Source organism: Hemicordylus capensis, chromosome 7 (assembly GCF_027244095.1).
Source record: "Hemicordylus capensis ecotype Gifberg chromosome 7, rHemCap1.1.pri, whole genome shotgun sequence".
NCBI lineage: Eukaryota > Metazoa > Chordata > Lepidosauria > Squamata > Cordylidae > Hemicordylus > Hemicordylus capensis.
The window spans coordinates 35,133,190-35,147,387 of record NC_069663.1 but is presented as its reverse complement, the minus strand read 5'-3'; the positions used below and the strand labels follow the sequence as shown (position 1 = coordinate 35,147,387).

Sequence of the window (14,198 nt, the reverse complement as noted above, 5' to 3'; positions counted from 1 at the left end):
TCATATTAGGTTTCTGAAACAAATGGGGGGAAGGTGGGGGAGTACTTGTCTGAGTGGGCATTTGCCCCCCTTGCTCCACCCCCACCCCCCCGAGCCACCCTTGGTTTTATAGTTCGCCACAAACATGTTCAGAGCACGTCTCGTGGGTCGGTGCACGTGCAGCCCTCAAGAAGTATGAATTTCTGGTGTGGTCTCCCTGAAACCGTTTTGGAGTAAAGAACTTCTGATTCAAATCTCACCCACAAATCTCACCCACATGTATGTTTTTGGGGTCCTGATGTTCTGGAAGGCGGGCCACATATCCTTATTGCATGTCGTTGGGCCGGTGGATGAAGCACCATCTGATCCAGCCCCCCATATAGTTATACAGGCCTGGGAAAGACCCCTGTCTGAAATCCCAGGAGAATCTCTGTAGGGCATTCTGAGCAAGATGGACTAATGGTCTGACTTGTTCTAAGGCAGATTCATCTATTCCTATGGGATATCTACCAGAATGGTCCTTTCCCCTTTGTGGGATACGAACGTTTTACAGTTTCAGCAAGATATTGGTGGGTTCCTTTGATATGTCCATTGCTGGACTAATACCACTTCAGATAGCAAACTGATGCCAGTGAAATTCTACTGGCTCAGATTTGCAAGTGACTTTTGTTAAATCTCACCTCCTAGAAGAAGCATGCAAACTCCCAAATTCTTCTCTGACTCAGATTCAAATCTGAGCAGAAAGGAATTAGCACTTCCTTCCAGTGTCTGGTTTCCTAAGGATCAGAGGCTCCCCCATGGAGACCCTCTCCCAATTTTCCAAGGTGCAGCCCTTTAAAACAAACCTATTTGCTAAACAAGACAGGCATTTCTCTCTTACCTTGCTAGGAGGCTTCTTTTTTGAGCCTTGGTTTAATTGGATGAGGACCCAAGTTATTTCTGATTTGAGGGAGTGGAGTGAGAAATAATTCATTTCCAAGTCTATCTGAAGTTATTCTGAGGAAGCTCACTCAGGGGAAGGAGAGCTGGTCTTGTGGCAGCAAGCATGAATTGCCCCCTTTGCTAAGCAGGGTCCACCCTGGTTTGCATATGAATGGGAGACTACATGTGAGCACTGTAAGATGTACTCCTTAGGGGATGGGGCCACTCTGGGAAGAGCATCTGCCTGCTTATATGCTGAAGCTTCCAAGTTCTTTGCCTGGCATCTCCAAGATAGGGCTGAGAGAGACTCCTACCTACAACCTTGGAGATTCCACTGCCAGTCTGTGTAGATCAGGCCTGCTCAACTTTCGCCCTCCTGCAGATGTTGGCCTACAGTTCCCATAATCGCTGGCTATTAGCCATTGTGGCTGGGGATTATGGGAGTTGTAGTCCAAAAACAGCTGGGGGGCCTAAGTTGAGCAGGCCTGGTGTAGACAATCCTGAGCTGGATGGACCTATGGCCTGACTTGGTATAAGGCAGCTTCCTATGTTCCACTCATCTCCAATTTGCATGTTCCACCATCATTTTTCTTTTTAAAAAATTACCCTGCCTGTAGTCTAGTGATCTGAATTCTGGGAATGCTGAGTTGGTAGCTCTGCCTCACAGCATTGGTCAAGGGGGCAGAGGTGCTCCGAATCACTTCCAGGTACTGTGATTCCTACCCTGGAGGGTGTTTTTACTCCTTGTTTGGCAAGCAAATCCTTTTGATAAAAGATGAAAGTTCTCATTAGGAGTTTACATCAGCCCTGCAAAGCTGCAGGAAAGGGGGCCGTAAGCCCCTTGGTAGCATTTTGCATGCAGAAGATCCTGGGTTCAGTTCCCCCCATGTCTGATTACAAGGAGCGTAAATGAAGGAGGCACAGTAGCAATCACAGGAGGAGATTGAAAACCATGCCCAGTCTGGGGACCGGCTGTGTTTTCAAAGCTGCTTACGGAGCGGGAGAGGGGAGCCAACAACAGATGACTGCCATATGTGAAGAAGCACAGGCACTGTCCCATCTGTCAAAGCAGCCATTCAAAGATACCCTCCTTGACTGAACTGGTGTTCCTCTGAGAGCCAATGACATGCTGGCTCACTGGAGCATCTGTTTCTCCACTGGATTCCCAATAAAGTCGGCAGCTCCATCTCTGTGCAGACAACGGGTGGCTTTGAAACATCTTGCAAGTTTTTGGGTTTGAAGGAGACCAGCACTGGCAAACCAAATGAAAGGTACCCCAGAACAGCAACAGCTGCTACTACCGAGCTGGACACCTGGCTAGCAGTTGACTCAGAGCCACTAGAGGCTGTGTTTACAATTGATGTTCTACCCAGTGGCACGTCATTTCCATTTTCCCCTGTCTGGAGATCATCAGTATGGGATCAAGCACTGAGCATGCCCAAGGCAGACCGGAAGTTTGATTGAAGATCCTCCCACCGCACGGTATCATCCCCAGTTCCGGTCTGTCTTGCTCAAGGCTTGGTCGCATACTTTATCGCTCTGCTTTGAGGATCCGTTTGTTCTCTCCTTTTTCTTTCTGAGTGTGCCAGTAGGGAAGGAGACTGCCTTAGCTTACTTTCTTTGCCAAAATTTTCCAACCTTGTTTTTTGTTTTTCAATTTGGCTGATTGGTTAGTTACTTTCATTTTTACTGTTCATTTTGTTGGCACTCTGCTCGGGGGCTTCATGGAGGTAGCACACACGGAGGAGCTTTTGCATGGCCCCCTATCTGAGGGCACTGCGGCACCTGAGGGAAACCCGGATTTCCCCCTGCCTGACCCAGGCACCCCTTCTACCTCGGGGACGGCCTACCCCGCCTCGGCGGCGGCCCTTCCCCCGCCCCAGCTGCTCTCCCCACGCAAAGCAGCCAAAAAGAAGACGAGCAAAGAAGGGAAGGAAAAAGCCAAAAAGGCTATGAAATTGTCCGCATCCGTTCGGCTGAGTGAGCGCCTTCTTGTACAGGCAGTCTTCAAGCGTTCCCGCCGGCAAAAGGAATCGAAAACCAAACGGGGTAAGGATGACTCCCTCCCTTCGGGCGAGTCCTTTTCTCTGGGCACTTCACCAGCAATGCCTGTAGAGGGCGGGCTTCCTCCCCCGCTGCTCGCGGCTCAAGTCTCGGCTGCCATTTCCAGCCGCCCGCCCGAGAGCGTCCAGGCTACCGCTCCTCCTCCAATCTCCCTCCCGGCTTCTGCTCCGGACGGCGCAGGTACTGTAACGGGCCCCCCTATCTCTCAATTGTCTCCAGACGTAGCGGGCTGGCTCAAAACTTTCTTTATTAATGAATGTCTTCTCCTGCTGCCCACTCAGCCTAACCTTCCTCCAAGTGGTTTGGGGTCGGTTCCCCCCGCCCCCCCTCTCTTGCCGGCCGCTCCGGTTTCCCGAGCGCCTAGAGTTAGAGGCAGACTCTCCTCCTCGTCGCCCACTTCTAGTCCATGCAGGGAGGCTATTCCTCTCTTCGAGAGAGGTCATTTCGCGCCTAATTCCTTTCACAAGCGTAAAAGGTGCAGGCATGTTTCTTCATCCTCCTCTGACTCTAGGTCGGCTCTCCCTTTACCTAAGCTTCCCAGGAAGGACGGGGAGGGAATGCCCCTTATTCCTAATCCTATCCTACCCTCCCTCCCTGCCCCCACTCACCCTATCTCCGATAGCGAACCCCCCATCAACCCGGACGGGAAGCCAGACAAAGAAGAGGGCGAATTATCTGAGGAGGAATCCACACCTGTGCCCTCTATCTCTCCTCGTCTTTTTTCTTCTCAAGACTTTGAGGTTATCCTTTCTAAAGCTAAGCGGGCTATTAAGGATGTTTCTTCCGCTGATGTTGTACCCCCCTCTGAGTTTGACCAGGAGGTTTTTCCTTCCTCCTCTGGGGCTTCCGTTTCAGTGCCCTTCCCCACGTTATTGGGGCCCATTGGTACACTACCCAAGAAACACTATAATCTGTCTACAGAGGTGTCAGCTCTTTTAGCTACACCCAAAGTGGACCCCCCCCGTAGTCCAAATGGTTTCGGGTTCCCTCCTCAATGTGGAAGGGCAAGAGCAGCTTAAAACCACAGAAGATAAAAAGAATGACTCCCTTTTAAAGAAGGCCCACGAGGCTTCAGCCACCATTATTAAAATGGCTACCTCTAACTCTATTTTCGCACGAGCTTCCATCCTCTGGATTAAGCAGCTTGCAGCTCTGGTTCCTCCCGGTCATACCCAGCTGAGACAAGGCCTGAATAAGTTAGCCAAGGCCTCTGCCTTCATGGCAGACTCTAGCCTCGATTGTGTACAGTATGCTTCGCGTTCGCTGGCTTCGGCAGTCGCCCTCTGCAGATCCCTCTGGTTAAAAGGCTGGCAGGTCGACACTAAATCTAGGATGGCCCTTCAGGCCTCCCCTTACTCAGGCACCAATCTATTTGGCCCCCCCTTTAGATTCGGTCCTGGTGGACTCCAAAGATAAGAGAAAAGTTATGCCCACCACTAGGCGGGATTTCCGCAGGTACCCACGTAACCAGAGCTATTCCTTTCGTTCCTTCAGGCAACCACAGTTTCAGGCCTCCTCCAGATCGGGAGACTTCAGACAACCCTCCTTTAGAGGCTTCAGTAGATCTCAGTGGAGGCCCAGGGGCAGGGGCAACTTTAGACAGTCAGGCCTCAAGTCTCCCAATCCCTCTAACCACTTTGGAAAAAGGCAATGACTATCTGCCCATAGGAGGCAGACTTCAGCATTTCACCCTCACCTGGCAATCCACTTCTCAGGATCAATGGGTCTTAGACACCGTCACTCACGGTTACGCAATAAACTTCTCATCGCCTCCTCCAGATTCTTTCTTCGCTACGCCATCTTCAAGGCGCCCCGAGAAACGTCGTCTGATGCTCGAAGCGATTCAACACCTCCTCAACATAGGGGTAGTCGAACCGGTTCCCTGCACAGAAAAATGTTCCAGCGTTTACTCGCTGTTATTCTTGGTCCCCAAGAAAGACGGGTCCAGACGGGCGGTACTGAATCTAAGACGCCTCAACTGTTTTGTGAGGAAACAGAAATTCCAGATGGAATCACTCCGCTCCATCAAACAGGCGGTCCTTCCCAACAAATTCCTGGCTTCCATCGACCTCTCCAAGGCCTACCTGCATGTGCCCATCCACCAGGCGACCAGGAAATACCTTCATTTCTTCTACAGCGGTCGCCACTTGCAGTACTGTGCTCTCCAATTCGGCCTATCCACGGCCCCACGGGTGTTCACCAAACTTATGGCGGCCATCACGGCGCACCTTCACCTCCAGGGCATACGGATACATCCGTACTTAGACGATTTACTCGTGAGAGTGCCCTCCTTCGGGACGGCCTCTCGCCATGTCCAGGCCACCCTGGATTGTCTCAAGGACCACAGATTTGTGATAAATTGGGACAAGAGCCACCTGCATCCCTCTCAATCCCTTCAACATCTAGGAGTAGTATTTCACACCGTTCCTGCTCTGGTCTTTCTTCCAGAAGACAGGAGGATCAAAATCTCCACCCTACTTCAGCCTCTTCTCCACTCCGAATCGGCGGACGTGTTGCTTCTAGCTCAACTCTTAGGAATGATGATAGCAGCAATGGAATGCGTTCCATGGGCCAGATGGCACTCCAGGCCTCTACAATGGCTCTTACTCCCGTTCCAGGACTACATAACCTCAGGCACTCACATGACATTAGACCTGACCAACAAGGTTTGACGTTCCTTCCTATGGTGGGTTTCTCCCTCAGTACAGAAAGGTCTTCTCTTCACGGAGCCAGACAGGATTCTAATTACCTCCAATGCCAGTCTCTCGGGATGGGGGGCAGTGTGCCAGGACTGCCCAGTTCAGGGCCTGTGGTCCTCCCAGGAGTCCTCGTGGAGCATCAATCGCCTCGAACTTCGAGCAGCCAGGCTCGCCCTACTGGCCTTCCAGGACTGCATTCAGGGGTCCCACGTCCTCCTCAGAACCGACAACACGACCACCAAGGCGCACATAAACCGTCAAGGAGGCACGCACTCCAAGGGCCTGATGTCAGAAACAAACCTCTTATTCCAGTGGGCAGAGGAGAATCTCCTCTCCATCAAAGCAGAACATCTGAGCGGAACGGACAACACCATGGCGGATTGGCTGAGCAGGCACCAGGTCGACCCTTCCGAATGGAGCCTTCACCCCCAGGTCTTCATGCAGATAGCGCAGCGCTTTGGCACTCCTTTGATAGATCTCTTCGCGTCCCCCGTAAACACTCAACTTCCAAAATTCTTCACAAGATACCACACTCCAGCAGCAGCAGGAACGGACTCCCTCTCTCTCCCATGGCCAAAGGCTCTTCTTTAGGCCTTCCCTCCCACTCCCATTCTCGCTCAGATGGTCAGGAAGATTCGATTGGAAAAAGCCAGAGTCATCCTCATAGCCCCTTATTGGCCCAGACGGACATGGTTCGCGGATCTGGTCAACCTCAGTGCAGCCCCACCGTGGCGTCTTTCTCAGCATCCAGACCTGCTTCTCCAAGGACCGCTTCGTCATCCAGATCCAAATTGGCTACAGCTCTGCGCGTGGACATTGAACGCGACCTCCTGAAGGCCGCAGGTTACTCCTCCCAGGTTCTGAACACGATCTTGGCCTCCCGGCGTCCATCCACTCAATGAATCTACCAGGCTACATGGGCAGCCTTTGCAGGATGGGCCCGCGCGAAGCGCCTTAACCCTCTTTCGGCAGGGGTTCCGGAGGTCCTGGATTTTTTGCAAGCAGGTTTGGGACTACATCTCAAGCCTGCCACCTTGCGCAGGCAGGTGTCCGCGCTGGCATCTATCCTCCAACTCTCCGATCCTGGTACGCAGTCTCTCCATCCTCACATCTCTTGCTTCCTCAAAGGGGCATCGAACTTGGCTCCACCTCCAATTCCGCGTTTCCCGTCTTGGAACCTTAACAAGGTTCTGAACGCCCTCACTGCGCTTCTATGTTCGACGGACTAAGGACATCAGGAAGTCAGATGCACTATTCGTCTCCTTCTCTCCTCATAACCTGGGTCATCATCCTTCCAAATCATCCTTGGTGGCTTGGATCAGGGCATGTATTAAAATAGCTTATGAATCCCTGGGGCTGAATCCGCCACTGGGTATTACGGCTCATTCCACCCGCAGTGCCACTGTCTCCGCGGCTTTTTCTTCCCATACCCCACTAGCAGAAATCTGTAGAGCTGCAACCTGGAGCTCTATCACTCCCTTTATTCACCACTACAAAATTCCTTCCTTCTTGGAGTCTCAGGCTGCCTTTGGCCGCAGGGTTCTTCAACAGGTGGTGTGACATCCTCCCCGCCCGTTACTGGGACATGTTCTTATCGGCTTGGGTATGTCCCATACTGATGATCTCCAGACAGGGGGGAAAGGAACATTGGGTCTTACCTTGTGAAGGTCCTTTTTCCCTAGTCTGGAGATCATCAGGCCCTCCCGGATGTCTGTGCCCTCCATTCTCAGAGTCGGGGCTCATTCGTTTTTGGGAGGAGGTATGTCTCCAGGGTTACAGCTTACTATTCTTGCCTGTCTTCCTTTCGCCTGGTTCATTTTTCTCTCTCTTACCTTCTTCAGCTGGTAGTTCTCTCCTTGTTTATATGTTTAGTTATCTCTCGGCAGAGCGTTTCAGGTCCTCTTCGCCATTTCGCAACAGTCCCGGAACTGGGGATGATACCGTGCAGTGGGAGGATCTTCAATCAAACTTCTGGTCTGCCTTGGGCATGCTCAGTGCTTGATCCCATACTGATGATCTCCAGACTAGGGAAAAAAGACCTTCACAAGGTAAGCACGTTTCTAGTCCACTGGGCTGCAGAAATAGGCTTTAAAGTCTGAGGATGACGCCTACTGAAATGGGAAGGGGTGGCTTTTTCTCCTGGCGAACCACAGCTGGCATCCTTTGCAAGTCAGAAATGTATAAGCCCTTGAGTATCTCTCCTCCTAGGCCAGGGATAGTTGACCACACCATCCAAGACCCTCACAAGTGGTCAGAGTCCGTAATAAATCTAGCACTGGGGGCTTCCCAGTCACAAAGAAGAGGGCATGCACTCAGACTTTGTGTGACACACAAATTCATACATTTTCATATTACATACATGTAATATGAAATCCGGTGGCCCCATTCAGATGTAACCATGGATCCAATGGACCCTGGTTCCACCCACCCCTCCCTCCTGCCCACATTCAGATGTTGGGGAGAGATGCCTCTCCGCAGTCAGAGAGACTGCAGAGAGGCGGGAGAGTTTATGGTGCGGGCTTCCTTCTTGACAGAAGGACAGCCCACACAGCCAATCGGGCTGGAGGGAGGGAGACGCTTCCTTCCTCAACACCGGTTCCATGGGGCCGAAACTATGGTGCCAGCATCCGGATGTAATGCTGGCGCAGCAGATCTGCAGTTTGCAGTGCCCAAACTCCAATTTGAACCAAAGGTCTAGCGTATCCATATTGTCCACGATCCTTTTCAGCTGGACAGATACCACACACTCTATCGCCTTCCTTAAAATGGAAGATTTGAAACAGGCCAAAAGTTATCAAGGTTGATGAAATCAAGGGAGGGCTTTTTTAATAGTGATCTTACCACCACCTGCATGAGGCTCGATGGCATCTTGCCCTCCATTATTGAAGCATTGATAATTGGCTCCAACCACCTACCTGTTCCTTCCCTAGCAGATTTTACTAGCTGTGAAGAGCAAGGGTCCAGAGTGCATGATGTTTCCCACACACTGCCTAGGATCTTGCCCACTTCCTCAGGCTGCACTAACTCAAACGAATCTATCACAATTGGACCAGATGGTGGCCGAGGCACGTCTCCTGGAACTGCCAAAACCCTGGAGTCCAAATCAGCACGGATGCAAGCAACTTTATCTGCAAAGTGACAATCAAACTGGTCACAGTGGGCTGCTGATGGTTCTTCCCCTGTCCCATGGGAGCCTGTGCGAAGCAGTGACTTTTCCACATAAAACAGCTCTGCTGGGTTTAGCAAACTATGAATGTTCCAGCGCTGAGTTAATTTTTGAAATTCTTGTAGTTAAACCAGAATTTAGGAGGAGTGGAACACAGGACAAAAGAAAATAACAGAACAAGGGAAATGGTGTTGTCTCAAGATGCAGTGGTGGTTAGCTGATGCGGGTTTTTTTTTTTTTTTTTTAATTATCTTTCCCTCTGGCAGGAAGCCTCCGAGGACTTTGTGGTGATCCAGGAATCCCTTCTCACGGCATTCGGCATGGGGGGAATGAGTTAGGTGTGGAAAGCACGGTCTGGTTCAGCTGTGAGCCAGGCTACACACTCCGGGGGTCGCTGCAGAGAATGTGTCAAGCCAATGGATCCTGGAGTGGGACACAACCAGAATGTGAAGGTGGGTATGGGTGAAAGACTGGTCATCCATCATGTACCATACAAGCAGAGTTGGAGCCAAGTTGCAGGGATTGGAGGTGCGGAAGCATTTGGGCAAACCCGGCTTCTCCGTAGGGGTGTGCATGAAACTAGAAAACCCAGTTTGGTTTGAGTAGGACCAGACTCGAACCAAACTGGGTCCAATCCAGTTCTGTGCACACTAGAACCAGGCCTGGTCTGGCTCTGGGCTGAACTGGTTCGGGCCCAGGTGGTGGTGGTGGAATTCACATACAGAGAGAGAGCAGACTTACCGCCATTGCAGGGCTTCGAGGGGAGGGGTACTGCTGTGGCTGTGGGGATCTTCTCATGTCCCCCCTCCCCCTGCCTCCTCCCCCCAGTCACTTTTGACCCCTTTTTTGGCCCATTACAGGCCTCTCTGCACTGGTGGTGGCCATTTTGGAGGCCACCACGCATGCACACTGGCCATTTGTGTGGCCGGGTCGTGACAGAAAACCTCGAGCCGGGCCATGCCAAGTGCAAAGCTGTTCGACCTCGAGCCGGCTTGCCCACCCTTACTTCTCAGTTCTCTTCTACCTCTCCTTTGCAAGCCTTCACCCCTGCTAGCCTGCTTACCAGCATCTTCTGCATCGCTTGCCACTTCTGCAGATATACAGCCACCTGTTCCTCCATGGAGCTTTTGGCCTGGCTCCATCCTTGGCTGAACCTCCAGGTCATGCGGTGAGGCACAAGCCCTATTCAGACAATGCGCCACACCTGCATTCAGATGTTTGGACGAATGACTGTGCCGGTGTTCATTTTATTTGTTATTTATTTATTTATTTAGCACATTTATATACCACCTGCTATCAAAGTCTCTAGGTGGTTTACAGCAACTAAACAAAGCAAAAATGTAACACATTTAAAACATATATAAATAAACTGAAGTTAAAACAATTGATAACATTCAACTTTAAAACTTCAGTTAAAAAGCTTGACTGAAGAAATGTGTTTTTAGTTGTTTCCTAAAAGCCAACAGGGGTGGAGCAGTTCTAATATCAGCAGGAAGTGCCTTCCACGACTCTGGGGTAACCACAGAGAAGGCTCGCCTTTGAGTCTCCACCAAACAAGCTGGTGGCACCCTCAGACAAACCTCTTAATAGGCGGCAGAGTTCATAATGAAGAAGGTGTTCTCTTAAATACCTTGGGCCCAAACTTTTAAGGGCTTTATAGGTAATAACCACCACTTTGTCTGGAAACCTATTGGCAGCTAATATAGTTCTTTCAAAACAGGAGCACTGTTCCCTCTAAGGCGTGCGGACGTGCACACGCTCACATGTTTTTGGATGTCCGCTCGGATCATTTTAGATCCCACTCAGATTGAATCAGGAAAGCCCCACTCTGAATGCATGTGCGCACACAGGTGCCTTGATACTGCCGCCCAGAACAAAACTCATTCCACACAGGGATGAAAAAAATTAGAGGGGCCATTGAACAGGAGTAATATGGTTTCTTCGGGACAACCTGGAGACTAACCCGGCAGCAGCATTCTGCACCAATTGCAGCTTGCAGACTACATACAGAGGCAGCCCCAGGTAGAGTGCATTGCAGTAGTCAAGCTGGGAGGTGACTAGGATGTGCACCACTGCCTTAAGGCCACACTCAAATCAAATTTATTATTATGGTCCATGACCCCCCCAAAAAGGAATAAAAACAATACAATACAATAAAAATACACAACATCAAAAGAATAAATTACATAAAACTGAGTTACAAGCGTGGTAAGGTCATACACAGCTAAGTTTATCTCGTCTGGCCACACTCTTCCAGGGAAGGGCACAGTTGGCCCTATCAGCCGAAGCTGATAGAAGGCACTCTTGGCCACTGCCTCTACTTGAAATATCAAAGAGAGTTGGGTCCAGAAGCACTTCCAAACTGCGGACCTGTTCCTTTTCCATTTTAAAAGCCAATGTAGGTATGTCCCTCAAATGGTGGAAGGTTTGGAAAATGTGCTGCTGTGCTTGCATTCAACATTCTGGTGAAGATCCGTACAGCTCTTTACCTGTGTACGCTGTACACTTATTTATTTATTTATTTATTTATTTATTTATTTATTTGAATTTTATACCGCCCTTCCAAAGTGACTCAGGGCGGTTTACAATTAAAACAAAACCATTAAAACCAATAACAGTTAAAACAGAAATATAAACAATGTAAAGCATCAATTAACAAATAAAACATCACAAAAAACAATTAAACAATTAAAATACCCTGAAAACCAGGTTACAGCATTAAAACAATTGAAACTAATTAAAAACCCTGGAAGGCCAGGCCAAACAGATAGGTTTTAAGGGCTCTCCTGAAGGTCAATAAAGAATTCAGATTGCGGATTTCTGCTGGGAGTGCCTTCCACAGCCCAGGAGCAGCTACAGAGAAGGCCCGCCTCTGAGTCGCCACCAAATGAGCCGGTGGTAACTTTTGCAAGTGTCGATCATAACACGTGAAAAGGGGATGCCTGGATCCCTTTTGACCTTTTCAGCCATATTTTGGAGTGGAGGCGGCTCACATCTTGTGACCAGAATCAGCCCAGTGCTATCTTTAAGGACAATCACTCCGGGCAGGGGTGGGCAAACCTTGGCCCTTCAGCTGTTGTTGAACTACAACTCTCCCAGCTCACAACATCTGGAGGGCCAAGTTTGCCCATCCCTGACTTAGGGCAAGGATTCCCAACCTTGGTTTACCAGATATTATTGGACTACAACTCTCCATCATCCCCAGCCATAATGGCAACTGTAGTACAACAACATCTGGGGACCCAAGGTTAGTAACCCCTGGCTTAGGGAGTTGTGTATGTGGGCATTTTGTGCGACACAGCAGTATTGTCCTAGAAACTGGAGGCATTTCACACCAATGTAAGAAGAGCCCTGCTGGATCCAGCCAAGTCCGGCATCCTATTTCCAATACTGGTCAGCCAGATGCCTCTGGGGGGCTACAGCCCTACTTTCCTCCATATTCAATCTCCAGAGATACAGTGCCTCTGAACATGGAGGTTCTCTTGGGTCTAGCTGTTTACTTAGCTATCATGGCTAGATGCCCCTTGATAGGCCATCCTCCAGAAATGTGTCTCATCCCAGTTTTAAAGCCATCTAAACCTGTGACCATCACTGCATCTTGTGGGAACAAGAACTTTGAAGTTCTTATCCCACAGCCAGAAATCAGCTTAGGCATTCAGGACCCATCGTACCTTGCTGTGGGGATGATGAGTTGGGGGCGGGGAAGCATGTCCAGTGTGCTGAAATGGAAGAAGATGAATGGAGCATCGAATTGATCAGGGGCTCTATTCCTGTTGGTGTCCATTTGGGCAACCAAGTTCTGAATTTCAACCCTGCCAGGTACCTAAACCAGATAACCGTGCCAAAATACCATAGAGCAGGAACAATGTATATAACCCCTTTTATTAGCTGCCATCCAGGCTGTACAGATTCTTTTTATCTTGAGTTTGTTTGTTTGTTTGTTTGTTTGTTTGTTTATTGCCTTTTTCTACCGCCCAAAATACGAGTTCGCTGGGCCATTTACAAAACAATAACAACCAATAAAAAGATTGACACATTAAAATTTAAAATGTTAAAACTATTAAAACTGACCAGAATGACCTGATCAACTATTAACTGACCAGAATGACCTGAGATCTTATAATGTGGCTAAATTCTGTTTAATAGCCAGTAAAATTCGCCCAGAGTTCATTAAGCATCATTGTTAACTGACCTTTATGCTTAACTATGTGCTTAACTACTGTATAATAACCCTGTAAGTTCTTGTTGGGCTTCTGTTTGTAAAGTGTGCTGGTCTGTGACCATAAGAAAGGACTTTAATTGAAGAAGAAAAAAGAAAAAAACCCTATTAAGCAATTTATAAATAGAATAAACATTTCTACAAAATGCCAGAGAAATGTCTGAACCTGCTAACCTTTGACGTATATGAATTCCACAACTGGTTTCAGTAAGCAGGTGGTTATACAGCAAAAGATGCCTCTGTTTCCCACAGTCATACCATGCCAGATTAATTTACATTAAATTTCCTATTAAAAGCCTCATAAACATTTATGTAAAGCTATATTTTTACATTCCTTGCCTTGCTTGGCTGTTATGTAAAGACATTAATTTTTTTATACAAAAGCTAATCCGCCATGATGAACCTCAGGCAAGCTTTTCATACTGTTGCTCTTATACAAGTATTTCAAAATCAATCAGCAGAAGCCCCCAAAAGCCCAAAGTGAGGCAGGAAAAATGGCGTGCAGAGAGACCTCCATGTCTCTTTGGCTGATCGGAAAGCCGAAGGCTCTGCAAATGAGTTGGAAATGTATTCTGAATTGATGCCACCAATGATTGAAAAGACACCGTGTCCCATTTTTTAATATACTGGGGGTCTGAAGGATTTGATTTCTTTTTTCTTCAGAAATCTTTTTTTTTTTTTTTGTGCCAGAGTTGGGGAGGGGTTCAGTGTATTAATCCCAGGATAAATAACTTGTCAGGTTCAAAAGCGTCCAGGAACACAGATCCCAGGCAGGGCTTTTTAATCACAACTCTATGAATAATAGGAATATTATGCCTCTAATGCGGATCCTTTAATGTTAGGCGCTCACCGATCAGGGGACAGAAAGTAATTCACGGTGATGTGTCGTTGACAGCGCCTTTGATTTGTATTCGGGGCAGGGGATGAGAAGGCAAAAAGGAATTCTGAGGGCTGGCATTTGAACTGTGTCTGGATCAAAGGATGACACTGTTGGGAAAGAACCCAGTCAGTCGTCAAGGTTCTGCCTTTGTTCTCCTGTGCTTGACCTACTTGAAATAACAGGACTTGGTGGTCGTGACCTAGGATGGGACCCCATTGGAAACTCTTCCTTTGAGAATTGTAGCTGGGATAGTGCAATGCAGGGGTGTAG

At 48.8% G+C, this 14,198-nt stretch overlaps 1 protein-coding gene across 8 annotated transcripts in view; it reads left to right on the top strand.

The window, feature by feature from the left end:
* CSMD2 (CUB and Sushi multiple domains 2) overlaps positions 1 to 14,198 on the top strand; it is a 684,208-nt gene that overhangs the window by 627,855 nt on the left and 42,155 nt on the right. For all 8 annotated transcript variants that reach the window (XM_053267555.1, XM_053267553.1, XM_053267554.1 and 5 more), the window contains one exon: positions 9,096 to 9,281. In XM_053267555.1, coding sequence (XP_053123530.1) covers positions 9,096 to 9,281 — 186 coding nt within the window. The remainder of the gene's footprint in view (positions 1 to 9,095; positions 9,282 to 14,198) is intronic.